General features: G+C 35.1%; 4 protein-coding genes across 4 annotated transcripts; 3 read left to right on the top strand and 1 right to left on the bottom strand.

Annotated features, from left to right (window-relative positions):
* Positions 1-1,118: 1,118 nt before the first annotated feature.
* Positions 1,119-4,912, top strand: LOC117123256. The gene is made up of 5 exons (XM_033269112.1): positions 1,119-1,276; positions 1,585-1,896; positions 2,499-2,729; positions 4,073-4,192; positions 4,856-4,912. Exons 1-5 carry the CDS (start codon positions 1,217-1,219, stop codon positions 4,910-4,912), a joined length of 780 nt encoding a protein of 259 aa, XP_033125003.1. The 5' UTR covers positions 1,119-1,216.
* Positions 4,913-13,275: 8,363 nt separating this feature from the next.
* Positions 13,276-14,601, top strand: LOC117123266. The gene is made up of 2 exons (XM_033269120.1): positions 13,276-13,352; positions 13,908-14,601. Exon 2 carries the CDS (start codon positions 13,909-13,911, stop codon positions 14,293-14,295), a length of 387 nt encoding a protein of 128 aa, XP_033125011.1. The 5' UTR covers positions 13,276-13,352; position 13,908; the 3' UTR covers positions 14,296-14,601.
* A 22-nt stretch (positions 14,602-14,623) lies between these two features.
* LOC117123255 lies at positions 14,624-16,354 on the top strand. Its single transcript, XM_033269111.1, has one exon. The coding sequence runs from the start codon at positions 14,624-14,626 to the stop codon at positions 16,352-16,354; it is 1,731 nt and encodes a 576-aa protein (XP_033125002.1).
* Positions 16,355-18,601: 2,247 nt separating this feature from the next.
* LOC117123254 lies at positions 18,602-19,135 on the bottom strand. Its single transcript, XM_033269110.1, has one exon. The coding sequence runs from the start codon at positions 19,133-19,135 to the stop codon at positions 18,602-18,604; it is 534 nt and encodes a 177-aa protein (XP_033125001.1).

The raw sequence follows: 19,135 nt of genomic DNA, 5'->3' as shown, positions 1-19,135 counted from the left end.
ACTACTTTGTTTATCACCAGTAGCGTCCTCTGACACTTACGACACCCTTACACACCTCATCTCGACATACTTGCTCAATTTTATCAACCTTAACCCACAAGAGTCATTTACCCCTAAAATGCATTACCTTGTTCATTTTTCTGCACAACTGAAAGATTTTGGACCTTTGAGATCACACTGGTGTATGAGATTTGAAGGCAAAAACGGATTCTTTAAGCTAAAACGGTGGTTCAATTTCAAAAATATCGCTAGGACTTTGGTGATGTACCATCAAAAGTGGATGTGCCTCCAGATGGTAAGCATGAATGGAAAAAAATCAGAAATGTTTTTGTACCATGGAGATGAAGTTAAAGTTACCATTTTTTGAAAACAAAGTTAATGTTAACATCTTCAATTAAGGTGAAAGGAATTCATTACTATGAAAATGCCATTCTGTTAAAAAAATGGGATCATTTGTTAGTTCCAGAATTCATTCAGATACAGTCAATTGCTGTTAGAGGTCCTATGCTATACTCATTTGTTTGCAAGAAGCTGGGTGTGACATTATTTAACACAAATATGAATGCATTTGCAGTTGATACAACTAATGAGGTGTTGACTTTAAACTTTAATGAATTATTGTACCCATGGCCACAAATATTTCATATGGTGAATGACAAACTGTTTGTAATGTTTCGATGTGTGGATGACCCATGGACTTTGCTTTAAAAGCATTTTAAGCATCTGAAGACATACCATAATTATCAAAAGGTAAGAAACACACTTATGAATCATCTTCATTTTCATATGTATATACATTTTGCATACAGGTAAACATTAAACAAAGATATAGATATACTGTACAAAGAAAGATAAGAATGTATGTACAGTGTATATGAGCTAATCTTTTATTTCCAAGAGAATACAAACCATGACCCCAGAAAAAAGTATTATTAAATTAATTTTCCTTTAATTTTCAGGTGCTGTATGACAATGATTATACTGTGTATAAATACTTCAGTAGCAGCATATAGCCAATGAACTTTAAGTGATTTTTGCTTACAGATGGGTGACATTTATTAGGAAGTGCAAATTTCATGCTGGCTAAGAAATTAGCCTTTTTTTTCGTATACAAACAATACGATCTGTTGCTATACATTAATTCAATATATCTGTTGCAGAAAATGGTGTTGATGGAGAAATATTGTTCCATCTTAAAGATGAAGACTTAAAAAGTATGCTACCAGGGAGAGTGGGGATTGTCAGGAAAATCAAAGTATTACTGCAAGCAAGAAAGGTATTCATTCATTTAGTTCTTAATTATGAAATCAGTTTCCTTGTCTCAATTTAGAGTAATTGAATTTAATTGCTGAGCCTTGTAAAAAGAATGGCGTCATCATACATAGATAATTGTTTGAATATTATAAGGGTTTTATGTCGGACCTACTGTAAGCGTACCTGACCTCGAGTTGTGGAACACGTAAGCTGGACCTTTAAGAAAATAATTGTCTTCTATGAAGCTATTTAGATTGATAGTGGCACTTTTTGGCATTTGGCAATATGCAGCTCTAATGTTTTAAGAATATTTCTTATATTCTTCTTTAGACACCTGATTTGGAAATTCAGGAATTCTCAGTGCCTTCTGGCTCTAGTGAAGAAGAGGAAGCTGAATGGCATTCGTCAACTTCTAGTGCTGGAACTGAATGTCCCCTTCCCATATACTCAACTAGAGTCCGAGGTTGGCTCAGTAATAGTGTCGATGCCTCCAAGCATCTGGACAAAATCATAGAGGAGACTGCCTATCATATCATTGCACACAAGTATAATATGAAATCCAAGACACAATATGAAGTTTTTGGTAAATCATTAGTGGCTGAACATCCTAACCTTGCATTCAGTTCTGGATCATCAAAATGGGTATGTAAATTAACTTTAGTGTTTGTATTGTCTGTGGTACATTCATGTAATATAGCTAAAGCTGTCGTCGACAGCCATATATTTTAGGGATCCCTGACATTCCAGCCCAAACTCAAACAATGTCTCATTCATGATAACCTTAATTGATTTTTAAAAAAAAGAAACTACTCTAGCCCAAAGGCTTGATCACACCCACAGAGTTATGGTTTTGTATATCGTATTCAGCATTCAAATCCAAAATTAGGTTAAAACTAGGAACCAGGAAAAGATGTGGAGCAACACTGACATTTCTTTAGATAAGATTAAGAAAAGCAAGGTACAAGATTACTGTACGACACATACAATACAAAAGTCATACATCAATGATTTTGACCTAAGTGATGTCAACAAAAATCAAATTAATTCCTGCATACAGTTTTTCGTCCCAAAGTCTTAGTTAATGGAACATGAACACTTTGCTGTTACGACGCTAATTATATTGTGACGTTGCTTATGATACCAAACCTATAACTCCATAGATCTGAAAATACCCTAAATTCTAAGGAAAGTTCCAACATATTAGCTGATTATACGAATGATTATTTTTCATTTTTTTCTGACAGAGAGTCGTGACACAGAAGCTTTCCCAAAAGCTCAGAAACATTAGATGGAGGGAAAATAAACGAATCAATAAAACTAGTAAGGGAGATAAAAGAAAGCCGGGAAATGGAGCTCGCTTTTATATATGTCTTCCCAAAGATAGTGGTAGGTTACTTTTCATTAACAGTTTGAAAATCATTATAGATAATCACATGTCCTTTGAGGAGATTGAAGAAGAGTTGAAAGTTGCAGTGGTTGCTGAAGATGGGCCAAGGATTAAAAAACTGCTAAGAGACTCTTTTCGGAAAGGCAAAATGTCATAAGAAAATTGAATGGGGGCGCAAAGGAAATATTAGAAAGGTTTCCTTTACTAAAGGAAAGTGGACATGTAAGTAAATGATTTTGTGTCAAGTTTGTTATAAAACAAGTAATAAATTGCATTTGTTTAAGTATTCTTCCTATTAAATCTTAAGCATTCAATGTTTGTAAATTTATTGACAGTTTGAAGTGTTGTGACCATTTATTCATTATACATTAGTTGGATTTTTTGTGACCATTCATTTGTAAACATCAGTGATGACTGAAGTAATTTTTAGATGCGGAAAAGCAAAATATTATTGTATTACCGATGCGCCAACCACTTCTACGTGAGGCAACAATACTATGATCGGAGAAATTAAAATTATAAGTTGTGTATGATTTATCCATCCAATGACCAGATCATTTTTAATCTTGATTATTTTTTCTCTTGCAGGAGGAAATAATGGAACCAGATGATGCACCACCTAGGCTCTGTCTCTTATACACATCTAGATGTGTATAAGAGACAGCTTTACAGCAGCGTTCCGCAAACTTTTTACTTCACGGCCTATTTACGATTCCAGGCACCAAGCCGCAGCCCAGCTGCGCCAGGGACCAACATAATAGTGATAACATTTCATTGTATACAAATTAAATATTATTTTATTAAATAAACAATACTGCACATTTGTGTCCCCCCTCCCCCACGACAATTGTTGATTGTTTTTTCTCTACCATGATTCAACCAAGCACGGTTCGGCCACTCACGTCATAGTTTTCTCCTTCCAAAAACAGGTATTATGTTTAGTAATAAAGTATCCACATGGGCATTCGGTTATCAATAAATGTGTGGAGTTGTTTACTGTAGTGATCTTTCTAGGACAGGTCTTATATTTATGTTTATCTGACCCAGCTTATGACTCATCCCACCATTCCTCCATACCAGATTTACTTGATCTTACAGGTTTAATACTAGACGATAACTTAGTGTTCAGCTCCCGAGGGGGCATAGACACAAAAACCGCTTATAACTCAAATAGTTATCTGGCACTTTAGCAGCATGTGTAAGTGAAGCCTTTGCTGTAACCATGAAGGGGCTTTATTAAAAACTATTTTCTCCATCATGAAACGTCTCTTCGTTATATTTTTTTTAATTTCCAGATGGCCTCGCGGCCCTCCAAAACTGTTTCGCGGCCCAAATTTGGGCCGCGGACCATAGTTTGCGGAACATCGCTTTACAGTATACCAAATACTGTAATATTTAATTGATTAGTAATTTGGGTGTTTTCTATTACAGGAAGCTGATGAAAAAGTAGAAATTCAATTGATACTTGATTTACAAAAAGAATTGAAGTCAAAAGGAAGAAGAAAGGGTCAAAAGTTAAAGGCTGCAATAACTGTGAATGAAGAGTTTGAGGTTAGTAAAAGTAGTTTAAATCTAGTCCAAACAAAAAACAAACACAAATGCAGCAGTTCATTTTGGTTTTAAAAATAAGACTTTCATAATTGTCTTTGCCTTGTAAAAATGGATGTATAACGAAGAATACATTTGTAAAGGGTTCTAATAAAGGTGTTGAAATTGACGGTTCAAATTCTATACTGTAAATAATACTTGTGTCCTTATGGAATTAGTCTTTGCACAATGCTATTATCAGTGATAATAATAATTATTCTGGATTTATATAGCGCCTCCCGTTGACACAATCTCGAAGTGCTTGAACATTATTACCCCCGGATCACTGGATCAAGCACATATGGAACACACCCTCAAGCCCCATGGGGAATTCCATAATGTTGCAGCTGTATTCAGCGCAGGCTGTGTTTGAACCTACCAGGTACCCACTTGTACTCCTGGGTGGAGAGAGACAACCGNNNACCGTATATAAAGTGCCTTGCCCAAGGACACAAGCGACTTGCACAGCGAGAGTTTTGAACTCCCGACCTCGAGGTTGGGAGTCCAAACCACAACCGATGCGCCAACCACTTCTACGTGAGGCAACAATACTATGATCGGAGAAATTAAAATTATAAGTTCCAATGACCAGATCATTTTTAATCTTGATTATTTGTTCTCTTGCAGAGAGCTTTAATGGGAAAATGGAAAAAACCAACAAATCTATCTGTACCTTATTTGTAGGTTTTACTAATATCCTCTATAATACAGTAAAGTAATATACACTCTCTGTAAAATAACGTTTTTTTTATGTTTGAAAAGTGTGTAAAAATAAGAATAAAATAAGATTATTTTGAGCCTTTAAATCGACCCATATAAAAAATAAGAACACTGAGCATGGGAAAAATTGTTCTGATTCTTATAAAAACAAAAAAACAAGAGTAAGCAAGCACAATGAATGATCATGTGTTGTGTTGTTGGAAAGCATAATAAGATAATAATAATAATAATAATAGTAATAATAATAATAATAAGGCTAAACATAGGGAAATGATTATAACTGTAGGAACAGTCACCGGCGAAGCGCGATTAACATTTTAACAGTGAAACTGTATACTAAGCATTAAATTAAACAAATAAAATGTAGGCCTATAAATAATTAAAATATAGTAAACGGTACATAACATGTAAGGCTAAAATATAACAGAATTGAAGACAGGTGAAAGCTGGAAATTTAATAAAGTATAACTGTACAATAAGTTATTTAGAATACTGTAAAGGCCTATTTACCTATGTACAGTACTGTATAAATATGTTGACCGTACAAAACCCATGACACGTAAAATAAAATGCTTTCTTAGGATGTATTAGGAATTAAGTATCCAAACACTCTTAGAGTATGGATGGGCCAAGGACACTGGACTACAAGCTTTTAAATATGACAGAATCATTGTTTTATACCACGAAATCACTTATTAGTGTTACAAGTAACATAAAAATATACTAATCATGTGTATTATCATTATTCTCGTTCAAATGTAGTAGAAAAGAATAAACACAAACAGAAGCACCAGATTAACACAAGAATATACAGCTGTGTAAGTTAGGTTTGTAAGCAGGCGTTGGAAATTACCTGTTTTGTAATATTGGATGGTCGCCAATTGATACCGGCCTAAATAGTCGCCGAATGCTAAAGTCGCCGAATGATGTATAGCTTCAGCCGCTGAATGCTAAAGTCGCCGAATGATGTAGTCGGCAAATAGGGTCGCCGCTGAATGAAAAACTCGCCGCCGCATGACAAATGCGCCGAATACATAGTCGCCGCCGAATGCAAAAAGTTGCCTCCGCATAACATATGCGCCGCATGGAATGGGTCGCCGAATGGTAAATGCGCAGCCAAATGATATAGCCGCCACTGAAGGCACTGTGGGCATTCCATATCAGTCTGCCTTCACTGTCAGATGCCTAGTCCTAGGCTAGTACAAACAATGGATCACACCACCATGCGACACGCGGCTGCAGTCAATGTCACTCAGCTACGACTACTGCATGCTCACACATGCTCAAAATAATGCCTAGCACTTTACGGGCTACAAGTATGATTACAAATTTTTGAACAGATTTAAGACAGGTCTTACCCAACTAAACTAAGACTAAACATGATAAATCAACACTTCAAAAAATATTAATTAATGGAGAAAATTAATATTAAACTATGGAGAAAATCTAAATAAAAGCTTAGTCATATCGTACAGATTTTCCCTATTTTACATGTGTCAACTTCAATCGATAATGCTTTGTGTTAACATGGGTTTTCCTGAACAACTCCGATTGGTTTTGAAACTAGACTTATTTGGAAATGTTTTTACCATATAAGGAAGTAATGGACGGGTCTTATATGTAAAAAATCTGTTGTATTTTTGCTTAGCGACGCTAGAACGTGGTTACGTTTTTGAACGATAGGTGACGCTACGGAATGCAAACGCGGAAGTAAAATCGAAAAAGACTGATTGGGCAATCTAACGTCATAATTACTAAAGTACATGCATGTACATCCTACTACGTGAATTAACCAATTGAGAAAGCATAATTTAAAATTGGGCCACGAGGTCAAAAGTAAGAGGGCTTTTTTAACATGATCAGGAAATTTTACTAGAAATTGCAAATTGCAAGTGAAGTGCTGCGAAGTACAACTGCATATAAATGTTCTTCGAACAAAATTATTTATGCGAGTCAAGTGAAAATAATGAATAATAAAATTATAACAAATAATATGAGAGAGTACGACCCATTGTCTATATTAGAACACTTCTCATTGGGTAACAAAGTCGTAATATTTCATTTTTGTCAAAAAATATCAAAAGTGGTGAATTATGGTTTAGGTTTTTTTTAATAAAGTTTAAAAAATGTCTATGTATGTGGAAAATGTAGTTGATTACCAAAGGTTACAATTTTTATTTTGAAGACTGCATGGTCTAGGAAGTGTACATTTTTTTTATGGGGAAAGTTTCCAAGGGCGGGTTTTCTAGGGGCGAGTTGACTGCCAAAGAGTGTTGCCCAAGTGCGAACCAGCATGTTATTTGATCACAAGTGCGAGACATCGCAAGTGTGAGCCAGCGAGCAATGATATCACGACAATAGATACAAGACGTTATTGGAGTTGTGCGAGGTATCGGCTGAGATTTGTGGAGTACAATTCAAAAAACCAACTATAGGTCTAATAATGAATTATTGTGATGTTAAATAGGCAATGTTAGCTATCAAGGAGCGACGTTGTTTTTCATTGGCAGGGCTCGATTTAGTACTAGCCCGGCATACAATGTCTAGTAAAAACCGCTCCGGGCTAGCCTATTTACTCTTCATGTTGCCCGGTTGTCTAGTGGAGAATTAGCAAGAAAAACATTTTCTTTAAAAAAAAAAAAAGAAAAAAAAAATGGAACTTTCGAGGCAATCCCTGCACAGGAGGTACCGCAGCCCAGAGAGTACACTCTAGCTAGCTTTCAGCTCTCCACATGCGTGAGTGTTTAATTATTAAGATGATCCCCAAGTCATTCACCAACCACTACAGGATGGCATGTTATCTTTCTCTCAATTCTCCGATCCGACTTGACCCCGCGTATTAGACTTTTAAGTACGCGCAAGACAACTGCAGGACAAATTCCCGCGGTACGAGAGCGCACTGCTATTCTTTACAACGTGTTTGACACGATAGGGTTACTGTACTGGTTTCTACTTTCTTGTATTTTAGTTGTATTTCCGTCATGCCTTTATATTGCGAAGCTGTTGGATGTACGAATAACTCAAGAATGAAAAAAAAACCAAGATCTTTTAGGTTTCCCAACAACAATACCGTATTGAGACAGAAATGGATTGCTGCATGCAGGCGAAAAAATGCTGATGGCTCGAAGTGGAACCCGACAGGCAGGAACGTTTATTTGTGCGCCAAACATCTTAAAAAAATAGATGAAATGCAGTTTTAAATCTTCATATTTTAATATACCCACTGAAGACCCATATCTAATTTATTGTTTGTGTTACATTAAGGATTTTAAATTACAGTACTTTTTTGTTAAGGTTGATTTATTATTTTAATTTTTTATGGCATATGCTAGACTACAGTAAACAATTTTACTGATTTTTAAATTTTATTTTCCATGGATTATTATTTATTTTTTTTTTTTTTATTTAACAGTAATTTTTTCATTGGTAGGGCAGGGATGTGGAATTAGCAATTAATTTAACTTTATTTGGTCTTGGGTTATATTGTCATATAAGGTCAAAAACCATATTCAAAGCATCAGCATTATCAAACCATATAGAAAAAAAGATGTTTGAATAAATGCTGTATAGGCTAAACAAAGAGTCAATTCTAACTAACCCTGCCATACAAGTGCAATGAGCAGCAATAATAGTATCATTTGCCTTGTTCATGGCAATCATGGTAGATGCGGATCATCATTTAGCCGTTGTGATGGTTTAACCAGGGTTTAACCTCTGCTCTCAACTCATGAACACCACTGGCTGGTACATGTACATGATGGGGGTTCATACATTAAAACTGTTCTCACCCAACCACAATTGGTTATGGGCTTCAAGGTTTTACCTACTTTTCATGGCTTCCCGAGTGAAGACACCTGGAGACATTGATAAGATAGTTATAAATCTCTGGCCATTCCAACTCAAGCGCAGGCCACTGTGTTGGGTCATTAACCCATGCCTCGCCAGGTATCCTGTATGGGCAGTCCTCTAGGCCTAGCCCACATATCCTCATTTTCATTCTATATCGCTCTCTAGCTTCACAATCAAGATACTGGTGTTATATGAATATGCCATTGAACAACATTTCTTTTAAAAAAACAATGGGATAATGAATGTAATAAAGTATCCTTGCGAAATGAAGGATGATATCGCGCAAGTAAAAATCGTATCGCGGGTTTGTTTATTTTTGTCCTGCAATTGTTATTCCGGAAGTTGGATTTGACCTCTGACGTCATCGTCGGATCGGAGAATAGATTAGAAGATAGTTTGATCGTTCAATCTGGTTAATTTAGGTAGTTAGAACATTTAATTTAATGTACTACCTTATATTCATATTATTTTCTCATAATGATATTTTTAAAATGTTCAACTGTTAATAAGTACTTCAATGCTATAGGTAGGCTAGGCTAGCCTAGGCCCTAGGACCTAGGGCCTAGGCTAGGTCTTGCCTATCCTAGGTAGCCTAGCCTAGCCTAGGTAGCCTAAGCAAGATTTATTACCATTGGGGGTGAGTGACTTGAGACCTAAAGATTTAACAGATGCATTGGTTTTGATTGATTTCTGGGCCCTTTGTTAAATATTAGAAAGCCAAAGTTATAACAAGGGAGATGTAAAACATGTTATAACCAGAGTCGATTTTGCAGCATAGTGATTTTTTTTATTTATTTATTCAACAATATTTTGAGAGGGTAGCTCAAACAGCAATGCTACAAAAATTATGAAATTGCAAATCAACCTTCAAATTTAATTGTCGCTAATAAATATATTGAAACAAAATTTTTTCCTGTCTGTGGGCTAGTAAAATATTCTGTGGGCTAGTAAAATCTCTAGTAAACTAGCCCAGTGGGCTAGTTACCAAAAAAAGTTAGGGCAAGCCCTGATTGGGACCTTCGTCCCTTCAAGGCTAGGCCTATACCATCCTAGCTAGTCTAGGCCTAGAGTAGGAAAAGGCTAGCGCGACATGCGGACGTTGGTACATGTTGGTTAGTCTACAAACGTCGCCTAAAGTAATTGATTTTACCCGGCAGAACGAAAGAAAACTCCGCTTTTCAGTCGTCTTAGGCCCTTGTTTTTTTTACAAACAATGACCTTTCAGAGGTCAAATTGCTGTCAAGAATATGAATTGGCTGCTTCGCAGCAATAAACAGGCCTATTACTTTAACACAGGACGGTTTTTAAATGATCTTACTGTTAAAAAAGATTCAGACGATGCTTCAGTGACTTAAAAAACAAAGGTGGCATGACACTGTAGGTAATTAAATGGAACACGTTGCAAAAACAGCCAAAAATCGGTCAAATATTAACAGAGATATATTACAAACTGCCACAAGTGCCTATTTTCTGCTATTTAATTCGAGCCGTTTGGCAGAAATCGGCTGGATTTTTGGGTACAAAAACAAATGCTAATGAATTGATATATAACTGCTCGTGTAGTTTTTCATTTTGCATATCTCTCTCAACATACCCACACGGGGCGTTCCGATGTGTTACATTTAAGGTAATATTAATGTAGGTTATCGAAAAATACACGCAAACAATAAAAGGCCCTAAACAATTGACATCGTAACGACGAAGAATGGTGCTGTATTTAGAAAAAATACTGAAAATATTACCGAAATTGCACACTAATTGCCAAAACAAATCTGATAGGAAAAAATTCAGGAAATTGGCATAGTAATGACGAAGAATGTGTTGTGTTCAGAAAAATACTGAAAATATTTCCGAAAATGCACACTAATCGCTAAAACGAATCTTATAAAAAAATAATTTCAGGAAATTGACATAGTAATGACGAAAAATGTGTGTCATGACAAAGAATAATGTTGTTTATGCTTAGAAAAATATTATCGAAAATGCACACTAGTCGCCAAGACGAATCTGATAAAAATTTTCAGAAATAAACTTTAACAGGAAACGGACATAAAATCTACTGTAGAGGAAACGAACATCGTACACGCATATTGTAATAATATTGTCACTTGACTGTCTGTATGCACCCGAACCGAGTTCAGGCCTACAAAACGATCAAAAACTGTCCTGTGTGGAATTCCAGCTATTTGTGTCGGCTCGGCGAACAAACACTGAATAGGCTTACATCTTTCTCGTCCGTAAAGGTGCACAAACCGAACTTTACAGAAAACATAAAAATCGAACTGTATGGAAAACTAAATGTCATATACAGTAATAACATTTCTGGCTGTTTAGCTGTTTGCCTGTCAGCCAAAAACGAGTATCTTCCGCGGCCCTCCATCAAAGGTGTTGTAGTACCGAAAAGCTGGCTGTTATTTGTTGGAACAAGCAAAGATAATAAATAGCAGAAGATAGAGCAGCTTCCCAAAATAGTGGAACATCCGGTCGAAATGCATTGTGGGTACACGAAGAAAAATTTTACTGCATCCGCGCGGAGGTGCTATATAGTAAGAATAAAGGCGCTGCTCTGGTTCGTTTGTTTCCTGTAGTTTCTCCACTTAGTAAAATGTTCAAATTTTACTGCAACCCCATGAGGGCGAATGTTCCATCGTTTTTAATGCAAATACGCGGAACAGCTCATTTTTCTGCTAATTAAGTTCTTCCTTCTGTTGAATTGCCTTGGTAGGAATAACTATCGCGTCCCAGGTACTGTCTTCAGTCCAAACAACTGGCTCATAACCGGAACCAGAAATCCAGGATGACCTTATTCAATTCAATTCAATTCAATTCAAACTTTTATTGTCAAACACAGTGAGAAGATGGTTTGAAATTCTTCTTGTTTGTTCACAGTTAAAATGTAAGTTAAAACAAGACACAAAAGATAAAATCACAGAGGAAACAGCAAAAATTTAAAAACAATAAAAGTCAGCTAAAAGGTTAAAATGGCTAAAAAGGCTAAAAACATTAAAAAGGGGTTAAAATTGGTTAAACATTCTGTAAAAAATCAGCTTTGGCAAAGGCGAGCAGATTGGGGTATACAGCATAGGCCTATCTTTTGCACATTTTATTAAATTGTCTCATAGCGCTTGGGAGAAATGATTTACAAATTCTATTTGTCCGCATCCTTGGATATAACATACGTCCAGTTTTGCTGAAGGCGAGGTACTGATTAAGAGGGTGATTAACATCTGATATAATTACTTCCATTTTTTTACACATTGTAATGTTAACACAGTCTTCTATATTCTTACTGTTTCTAGTCCCAATAATTCTGTCAGCTGTTATATTAATTCTTACAAGTTTTTTCATGTTCTGTTTATCAAGGCTATAAAACCAGACTATTGCACTAAAAGTTAGAATTGATAAAATGACTGATTCATAAAAGAGTACCATGATTTTATTATCATACATGAAATTTCTTTAAACGTCTTAGGAAGTACAGCCTCTGATTGCACTTAATGGTAATGTGCTTTGTATTTCTTTCCAGTCAAGCTTATCATCAATAATTGTACCAAGATATTTATGGTGTTTAACAATTTCAACCTTATCATGTATAATAGTCACATCATCATGTGTCTTGTTGCCTTTTCTAAAATCAATGATAATCTCCTTTGTCTTTTTAACATTTAACTTTAAATAATTATCTTGGCACCATGTTGAAAAGTGATCGACATTCTCAAGATATACCTGACTGTCATTATCCTTCACAAGGCCAACTTGGCAAGTGTCATCTGCATATTTAACAGTATATTAAAACTCAATTGTTTATTTGTACATTTAAAATCGTTAGTATATAAAGAGAAAAGAAAAGGAGATAAAACACAGCCCTGGGGAGCACGTACGTATATCAGAGTTAAAATTGTTAAAACAGACAAATTGCTCCCTATCCTTTAAAAAGTTGTTGATCCATAAAATAAGAGATGGGTTAATACCTAAAACATTTACGGGTCATTCTTCGGTAATGTGCCATTTTCAAGTCACGGGACTTTCAGTTGATAGTACTATCGTATGCAATGGAGTTCAATTTTTTTTTCTTCTTAGTAGGTGAAAATTGCCATTTATTTATACAATTAAAGACTCAAACACAGAAAACCATTGCTCATTATTTAGAAAATAGCACTTAAAGCGAGTCACCACCCCCTAAAGTCGATGTCCCGATCGTATGTTATTATATTTCACTATACCGGCATATTTTAACGCATAGCTTCAGCATGGTAAAAACACGAAGAATTGCAAATTATTTGTTGTATAATGTGGAATAAATATTGAAAAATGTTTATCCACGCAAGAATTTCGAAATATTTAACATTTTATATTGACATTTTGCTGTCCCGCATATTGCATCATGTACCGTCACAAATGTTTCAAAGCGCCTGGACAGGAAGACTAATCTTACGATTTCATTATTTTTGACAACGCAGGCGCGAGTTTTAAAACGTCTCTGTGGTAGATTCATTTTACTCTATTATCGGGCAACGTATTATTCATATTTTTGACTTTTTCTTCAGGTATACAGGTGCGTACCTTTATTCATCGTAATCTCCAAATGTTTCTGATCACTAAAATGTTTTTCTTATTTTGTGAATTTTTTTCAAAATTATGATAATTTCAGTTAATTTCTAGGCCACCTTCTATAGACTGATGTACATGTATGCTTAGGCCTAATGCTAGGGTCTTAGCTTAGCTAGGGTCGTCATGTACCGTCACGTAATATCCGTCACGATTTGTGAATTCTTTTTAGTGACGGAGATGTTGTGACGGATATTATCCAAGGCCAAGTGGTGTTTTGACGTTATTTTAGGTACTGTGAACCTGGAAATCCTTAAAGATGGTTTATCCACTAGATTTACAATAGGTTAGGCTAGGCCTAGATAGATGCGCTTGTTGATGTAACGGAAATGATACGCTACACAAATTTGTATCTTATTAACTTAAACTGATATTTTCATGAATAAACTTTAAAACGTGTTTTATAAATGAATTTTATTTATTTTATTTATTTTATTTATTTTATTTTATTTATTTAAATTTTAATTTTATTTAATTTTATTTTCCATATTCACCCCAACAGTATGGCTCTTAGTGCAGCTGAACGTGCCAAGAAATACAGAGATAATTTGAAAAATGATCTCGCTCGACGTGAAATCTATCTAAAGAAAGAAAGGCAAAGAAAACGCAAGAATTATGTTCCTATTTCCGATAAAACCCCACAAGAGCAAAGAATGCAAAGAAAACAATGGCGAAAGGGTTCGCAAAGGTTTAGAGACAAGCAGAAAGGTCCTGGCTTTCCAATGTCACCCGCACAAATGTCGTCGAGTTCACCACCTGCTACACCACCTCCAAGACGTACAGATCGACGCACACAAAGAGGAAGAAGAAAAGTGAAGGCAGCTCGTGCAAAGGCTTACAGGAAGATTATTCGTTTGGAAAAAGGCTTGAGGCACAGAAGTCTGCCATAGAAAAGTGGAAGAAAAAATATTACAGAGAGAGGGATGAACTGCTTAACTCAAGTTCAACTCCTCGTTCAAGGGCACGGAGAATGTTGAGAAAATGTAAAGTGACACCTGAAATTAGGAAGGAATTAATATTCCATAATGCTGTCTTCGATGAAATCAGGAAGAAATACAAAAGAAACAAACAATGCAAGATAAAACAAGTCCTGAGAAGGGCTGTGGCCAATGTACATAAGAAATACTGTGTGATAAATAGGCTATCTTCAAAGATCGGAATTAACCCGAGGCTATTAAAAAAAGACCGCCGAAAGAACTTGACAGGATAAATGATTATATGAAGCTGAGGATCCGAAACTTTCTTGAAAGAGATGACAACAGTCGTCAAATGCCAGGAAAGAAAGATACCATCACGTCCAATAAGATCAAGAAACAGAAGCGACTTTTGAATGATAGTATGAAGCTATTACATGCAAAGTTCTTGTATGAAAATCCAAATTCGAAAATTCACTACTCAACATTTTGCAAAATGAAACCCTTTTGGACTGTGAAGCCCACCCTAAGTAACTTAGAAACATGCATGTGCAAAAAATGTACAAATGTAGCATATATGCATAAACAGTTAGTGGCAGAAAAGGCCATACCATCAAGCCCTGTTGAAGACAGTGTGGCCGAAATTGTGTGCGACACCAAAAATCACAAGTGTATGTATGGGGAGTGCTCTAAATGTTCTTCAAAGAGATTGAGTTTCAGTATGCATTCGAGTGCTGAAAAGTTGATAACATATCATCAGTGGGTAACAAAAGACAAACCGTATGGTGACAATAAGGTGTCTAAAGTTACAGTGAAAGAGAACATAGAAATTAAGCTGTCAGAATTATGCGACAAGTATGAGTCGGAAATTAAGCCTCGCTACTCAATGCATACATATAACATATATCATCAATATGCAGAACTCAGGAAGCTAAAAGAAGGACTAAAAGCGAATGAGGTTGTAATTCACATAGATTTTTCGGAGAATTACGGGTGTAAACACGGGGAAGATATTCAAAGCATTCACTTCGGGGGTTCTCATGAACAAGTGTCCCTGCACACTGGTGTTTATTACACGGCTGACAGATTCTCATCATTCTGTACTATATCTCCCTGCACAAGGCATGACGCATCGGGTATTTGGGGTCACTTGACTCCTATTCTGAAAAAAATCAAAACAGAACTCCCTCTCATAAATACAATACATTTTGTTTCGGATGGACCAACGACCCAATACCGTAATAAAACTAACTTTTGGCTAACATCTACTGTTCCAAGAACCCTTGGGTTCACTGAAATAACGTGGAACTTTTTAGAAGCGGGCCATGGAAAAGGTGCACCAGATGGAATTGGGGGTGTGATTAAGCGGTCGGCCGATGCAATTGTGGCAGCTGGCAATGACATTGTTTCGGCTGAAGGGTTACTGGAAAGTTTGAAGGGACTAACAACAATTTACCTGCAATTCGTCACCCAGGTGGATATTGAAAAATTTGATAACCAAGTTCCAGAATTGAGAACAGTGGAAGGAACAATGAAAATTCACCAGGTTCTGTATCCAGGCCAAGCTGGCGTTGTGGAACACAGAGTATTGAGTTGTTTCTGTGAACGTCCCTGTTTTGAAAAAACTCGTAGTAGTGTTATTATCTGTAATAATAAAACGCCATCAACGGTACAAAACGCTAAAACGTCCACAACAAGGCCTACAACAACATCAAAAGATACACCATCAAGGTCAGAAGACATACCTGTACCATCAACGTCAAAGGATATACAATTAATGACAAATTATGTTTCCAAGAAGAATACCCTGTCGGTTATTGAGCAAGTAAGTGCAACAAATGCATATAACGGAATGTGGTGCGTTGTTTTGTATGATGGGAAACCATATCCAGGTCAAATTGAAGACACTGATGATGACTCAGTGGAGGTAAAAACAATGAGTCGAGTGGGAGTCAACCGCTTTTTCTGGCCCGCAAGAGAAGACCGAATCTGGTATAATTATGATGATGTTAATTACATTTTTTCCTCCGGTTAGTAAAGTCACATCAAGGCATCATATGATAGAACCAACAATTCTGCCGAGCTATAATGCAGCATCTTGGAGAGGAATAGATTGATTCCAAACAAATATGCCAAAGATGATCCCAACTCAATTATTGTTAAACTGATTGCTGCCGCCTTTAGATTTTAAATCTTTTTAATAGAAATACAATTGTTCTTATCGGGATGAGTATGAAATTGTTTTGAGGAGTTTAAAAAAAAAAAAAAACTTAAAAATAGCAATATTCAAATTCTAATCAAATCTGCTGTTATTAAATTACTGATGGAGGACATCGTGTTAATAATTATGTTGATGAATGTATGTTTTACGTTAGCTGTTAAATGAATGAAAGAAAGCCATAATTTATTATTTCATAAAATGTTCACATTACTGTTTTGAACAATTGTTCTTGTTATATGTGAGGTCTCACCATGAAATGAGGCGCATTGTTGGTGAAATTATGTTGAGATATTTACCAAAACAGGCCAAAGTCAACAATTTTACAAAATTTTGATTTTAATGTTTTTGAATAACTTGATACTTATATTATATGATTGTATACTTTGTAAGTGAATTTTCTTGCCAAAACAGTGTTCTCTGCACATATTCTGTAATTCTAGTCATATTATTTGTACAGGTTAGTTTATCTTTGAGGCTGATTTTCTCAAAACGTGGTTCTTATACACCTAAACTTTAAATGCTCACATTTCTGGATTTACTTATAATAGGAAAGCCATTCAAAGACCAAATGAAAGCTTTTAATGTGATCTACCCAAATATAATATAAACTCAATTTTTGAATTTCTAACCATGAGATTCATTTTGTGGTGACACCTCACAATTATGTACTTATGATGTATTTTGAGCTGAAATAGAGATTTTCAAAGTTTACAAAACTTGATTGTATTAGATGAAGATTGATAAAGTTAACACATCTTTCTTGTATTAAATGAAGTTTTAAAATGGAAATTAAATGAAGTTTTAAAAAAAAAAAAAAAAAAAAAAAAAAAAACTTTAAAATAGCAATATTCAAATATTCTAATCAAATCTGATGGTATTAAATTACTCACAATCATACTAATCGAGTTCATCGTTTTAATAATCATGTTGATGAACGTATTTTTTACATTGGCTGTTAAATGAATGAAAGAAAGGTGCAACTTTATCATTTCCTAAAACGTTACAATAACACTATACTGTTTTGAATAAATAATGTTGAAACAACTGAAAATTGATTGCATTGATGACGAATTAAAAGTGTGTATTAAATGAAAATTTAAAGTTAAAAATGGCAATACTGTATATCCAAATTCTAATCAAATCTGACAGAATTAAGTTACTGGCATCATTACTTATCGATGACATTGTGTTAATAATCAGTACTGTATGTTTATGAAAGTATGTTTTACATTAAGCTGTTTAACAGCCTATGTAAGACATACTTGAATGAATCAAAGGTGTAACTTCATTTTATACTTGAAACGTTTATTATAACTACATGTACTGTACGTACAGTATATAATATTGTTTGAATAAATATTGTTGAAACAAATGAAAAATATGTATTCAAGTTTATATTCCTAGAGAATAATAGCCATGAAATCTTCATTGTCTCTATAGGTGTGACGGAAATTATTCTCTATATACAAATGTGTATAAACTAATTTCCGCCACACCCTCATCATCTCCGTCACACCTACATCATCTCCATCACGTACAGATAATGACCCCCTTTGACTTTAAAAAATTGAGCAAATGGAAATATAATGACGAGCCACATACTTTTGGTTATACTCTTACACTCTATGAAAATAATATATATTTAATGTCTGACACATTCTGGCTACAGTAATTCGGTGCAAAAATAAAAAAAACCCAAAATAATGTTAGTATGCATTACTTTTTTCAATTAATTAAAATGATAGGGCGATCAAGTGACATCTAAATTAGGTAGAGAGTACTCTATTGCCTCAACAATTATGTTACCAGATAGATAAAACTAATTTTCTGAGTTAAGAACATTTTGTCGCTTCTTTTGTTTCCGGTATGGATTTGTGACGGAGATGATTACCCCTTGACACCAACTGCTAAAGAAGCAAAAAATAAATAAAATTTTGTTGATAAAGATTGAGCCAAATGTTTTTTTTATATACTAGAGATGTACCTCTTTTATAATCCGTCAGAAAAAATAAATAAAAATGATTTTGAAATCGCTACTTTCCCAGTGTCTAAAATGGCACATTACCGAAGAATGACCCTTACCTTCTCCATTAAAATATGAGGTTTAATTGTATTAAAAGCCGAGGAAAAATCTAAAAATAAAACTCTAGCATATGCATTAGCACTCTCTAGATGAACAAGAATTTTATGCAATAGGGTAGTAATGGCATCTTCTACACCTCTCTTAGGACGGTAAGCAAATTGATATGGATCTGCTTCATCATTGGTTTCATTAAGGATCTCACATTTAACTAGTTTTTCAAAGCATTTCATAGGCACGGCAGTAAGAACAATAGGTCTGTAATCATTTAGCATTCTAGGGTTACCAATTTTGGCCAGTGGATGGATTAATGAACGTTTCCAAATTGCAGCTACCTCATGAGAATTGAGTGACCAGTTGTATAAACGAGAAAACACATGGAACAATTGCTCATTGCATGCCTTTAAAACTTTTCCACTGACACCATCTGGACCTCTAGATTTTCTAGGGTTAATTGTTTTAAACACACTCTTAACATCCATTGTGTTAATCATTGCTAGATTTACATCTGTCAT

This window comes from Anneissia japonica, unplaced genomic scaffold (assembly GCF_011630105.1).
Source record: "Anneissia japonica isolate Jap-2015-1 unplaced genomic scaffold, ASM1163010v1 scaffold17857_len154030_cov113, whole genome shotgun sequence".
Lineage (NCBI taxonomy): Eukaryota > Metazoa > Echinodermata > Crinoidea > Comatulida > Comatulidae > Anneissia > Anneissia japonica.
The sequence above is the reverse complement of the archived record's forward strand: the minus strand, read 5'-3'. Positions and strand labels throughout refer to the sequence as shown.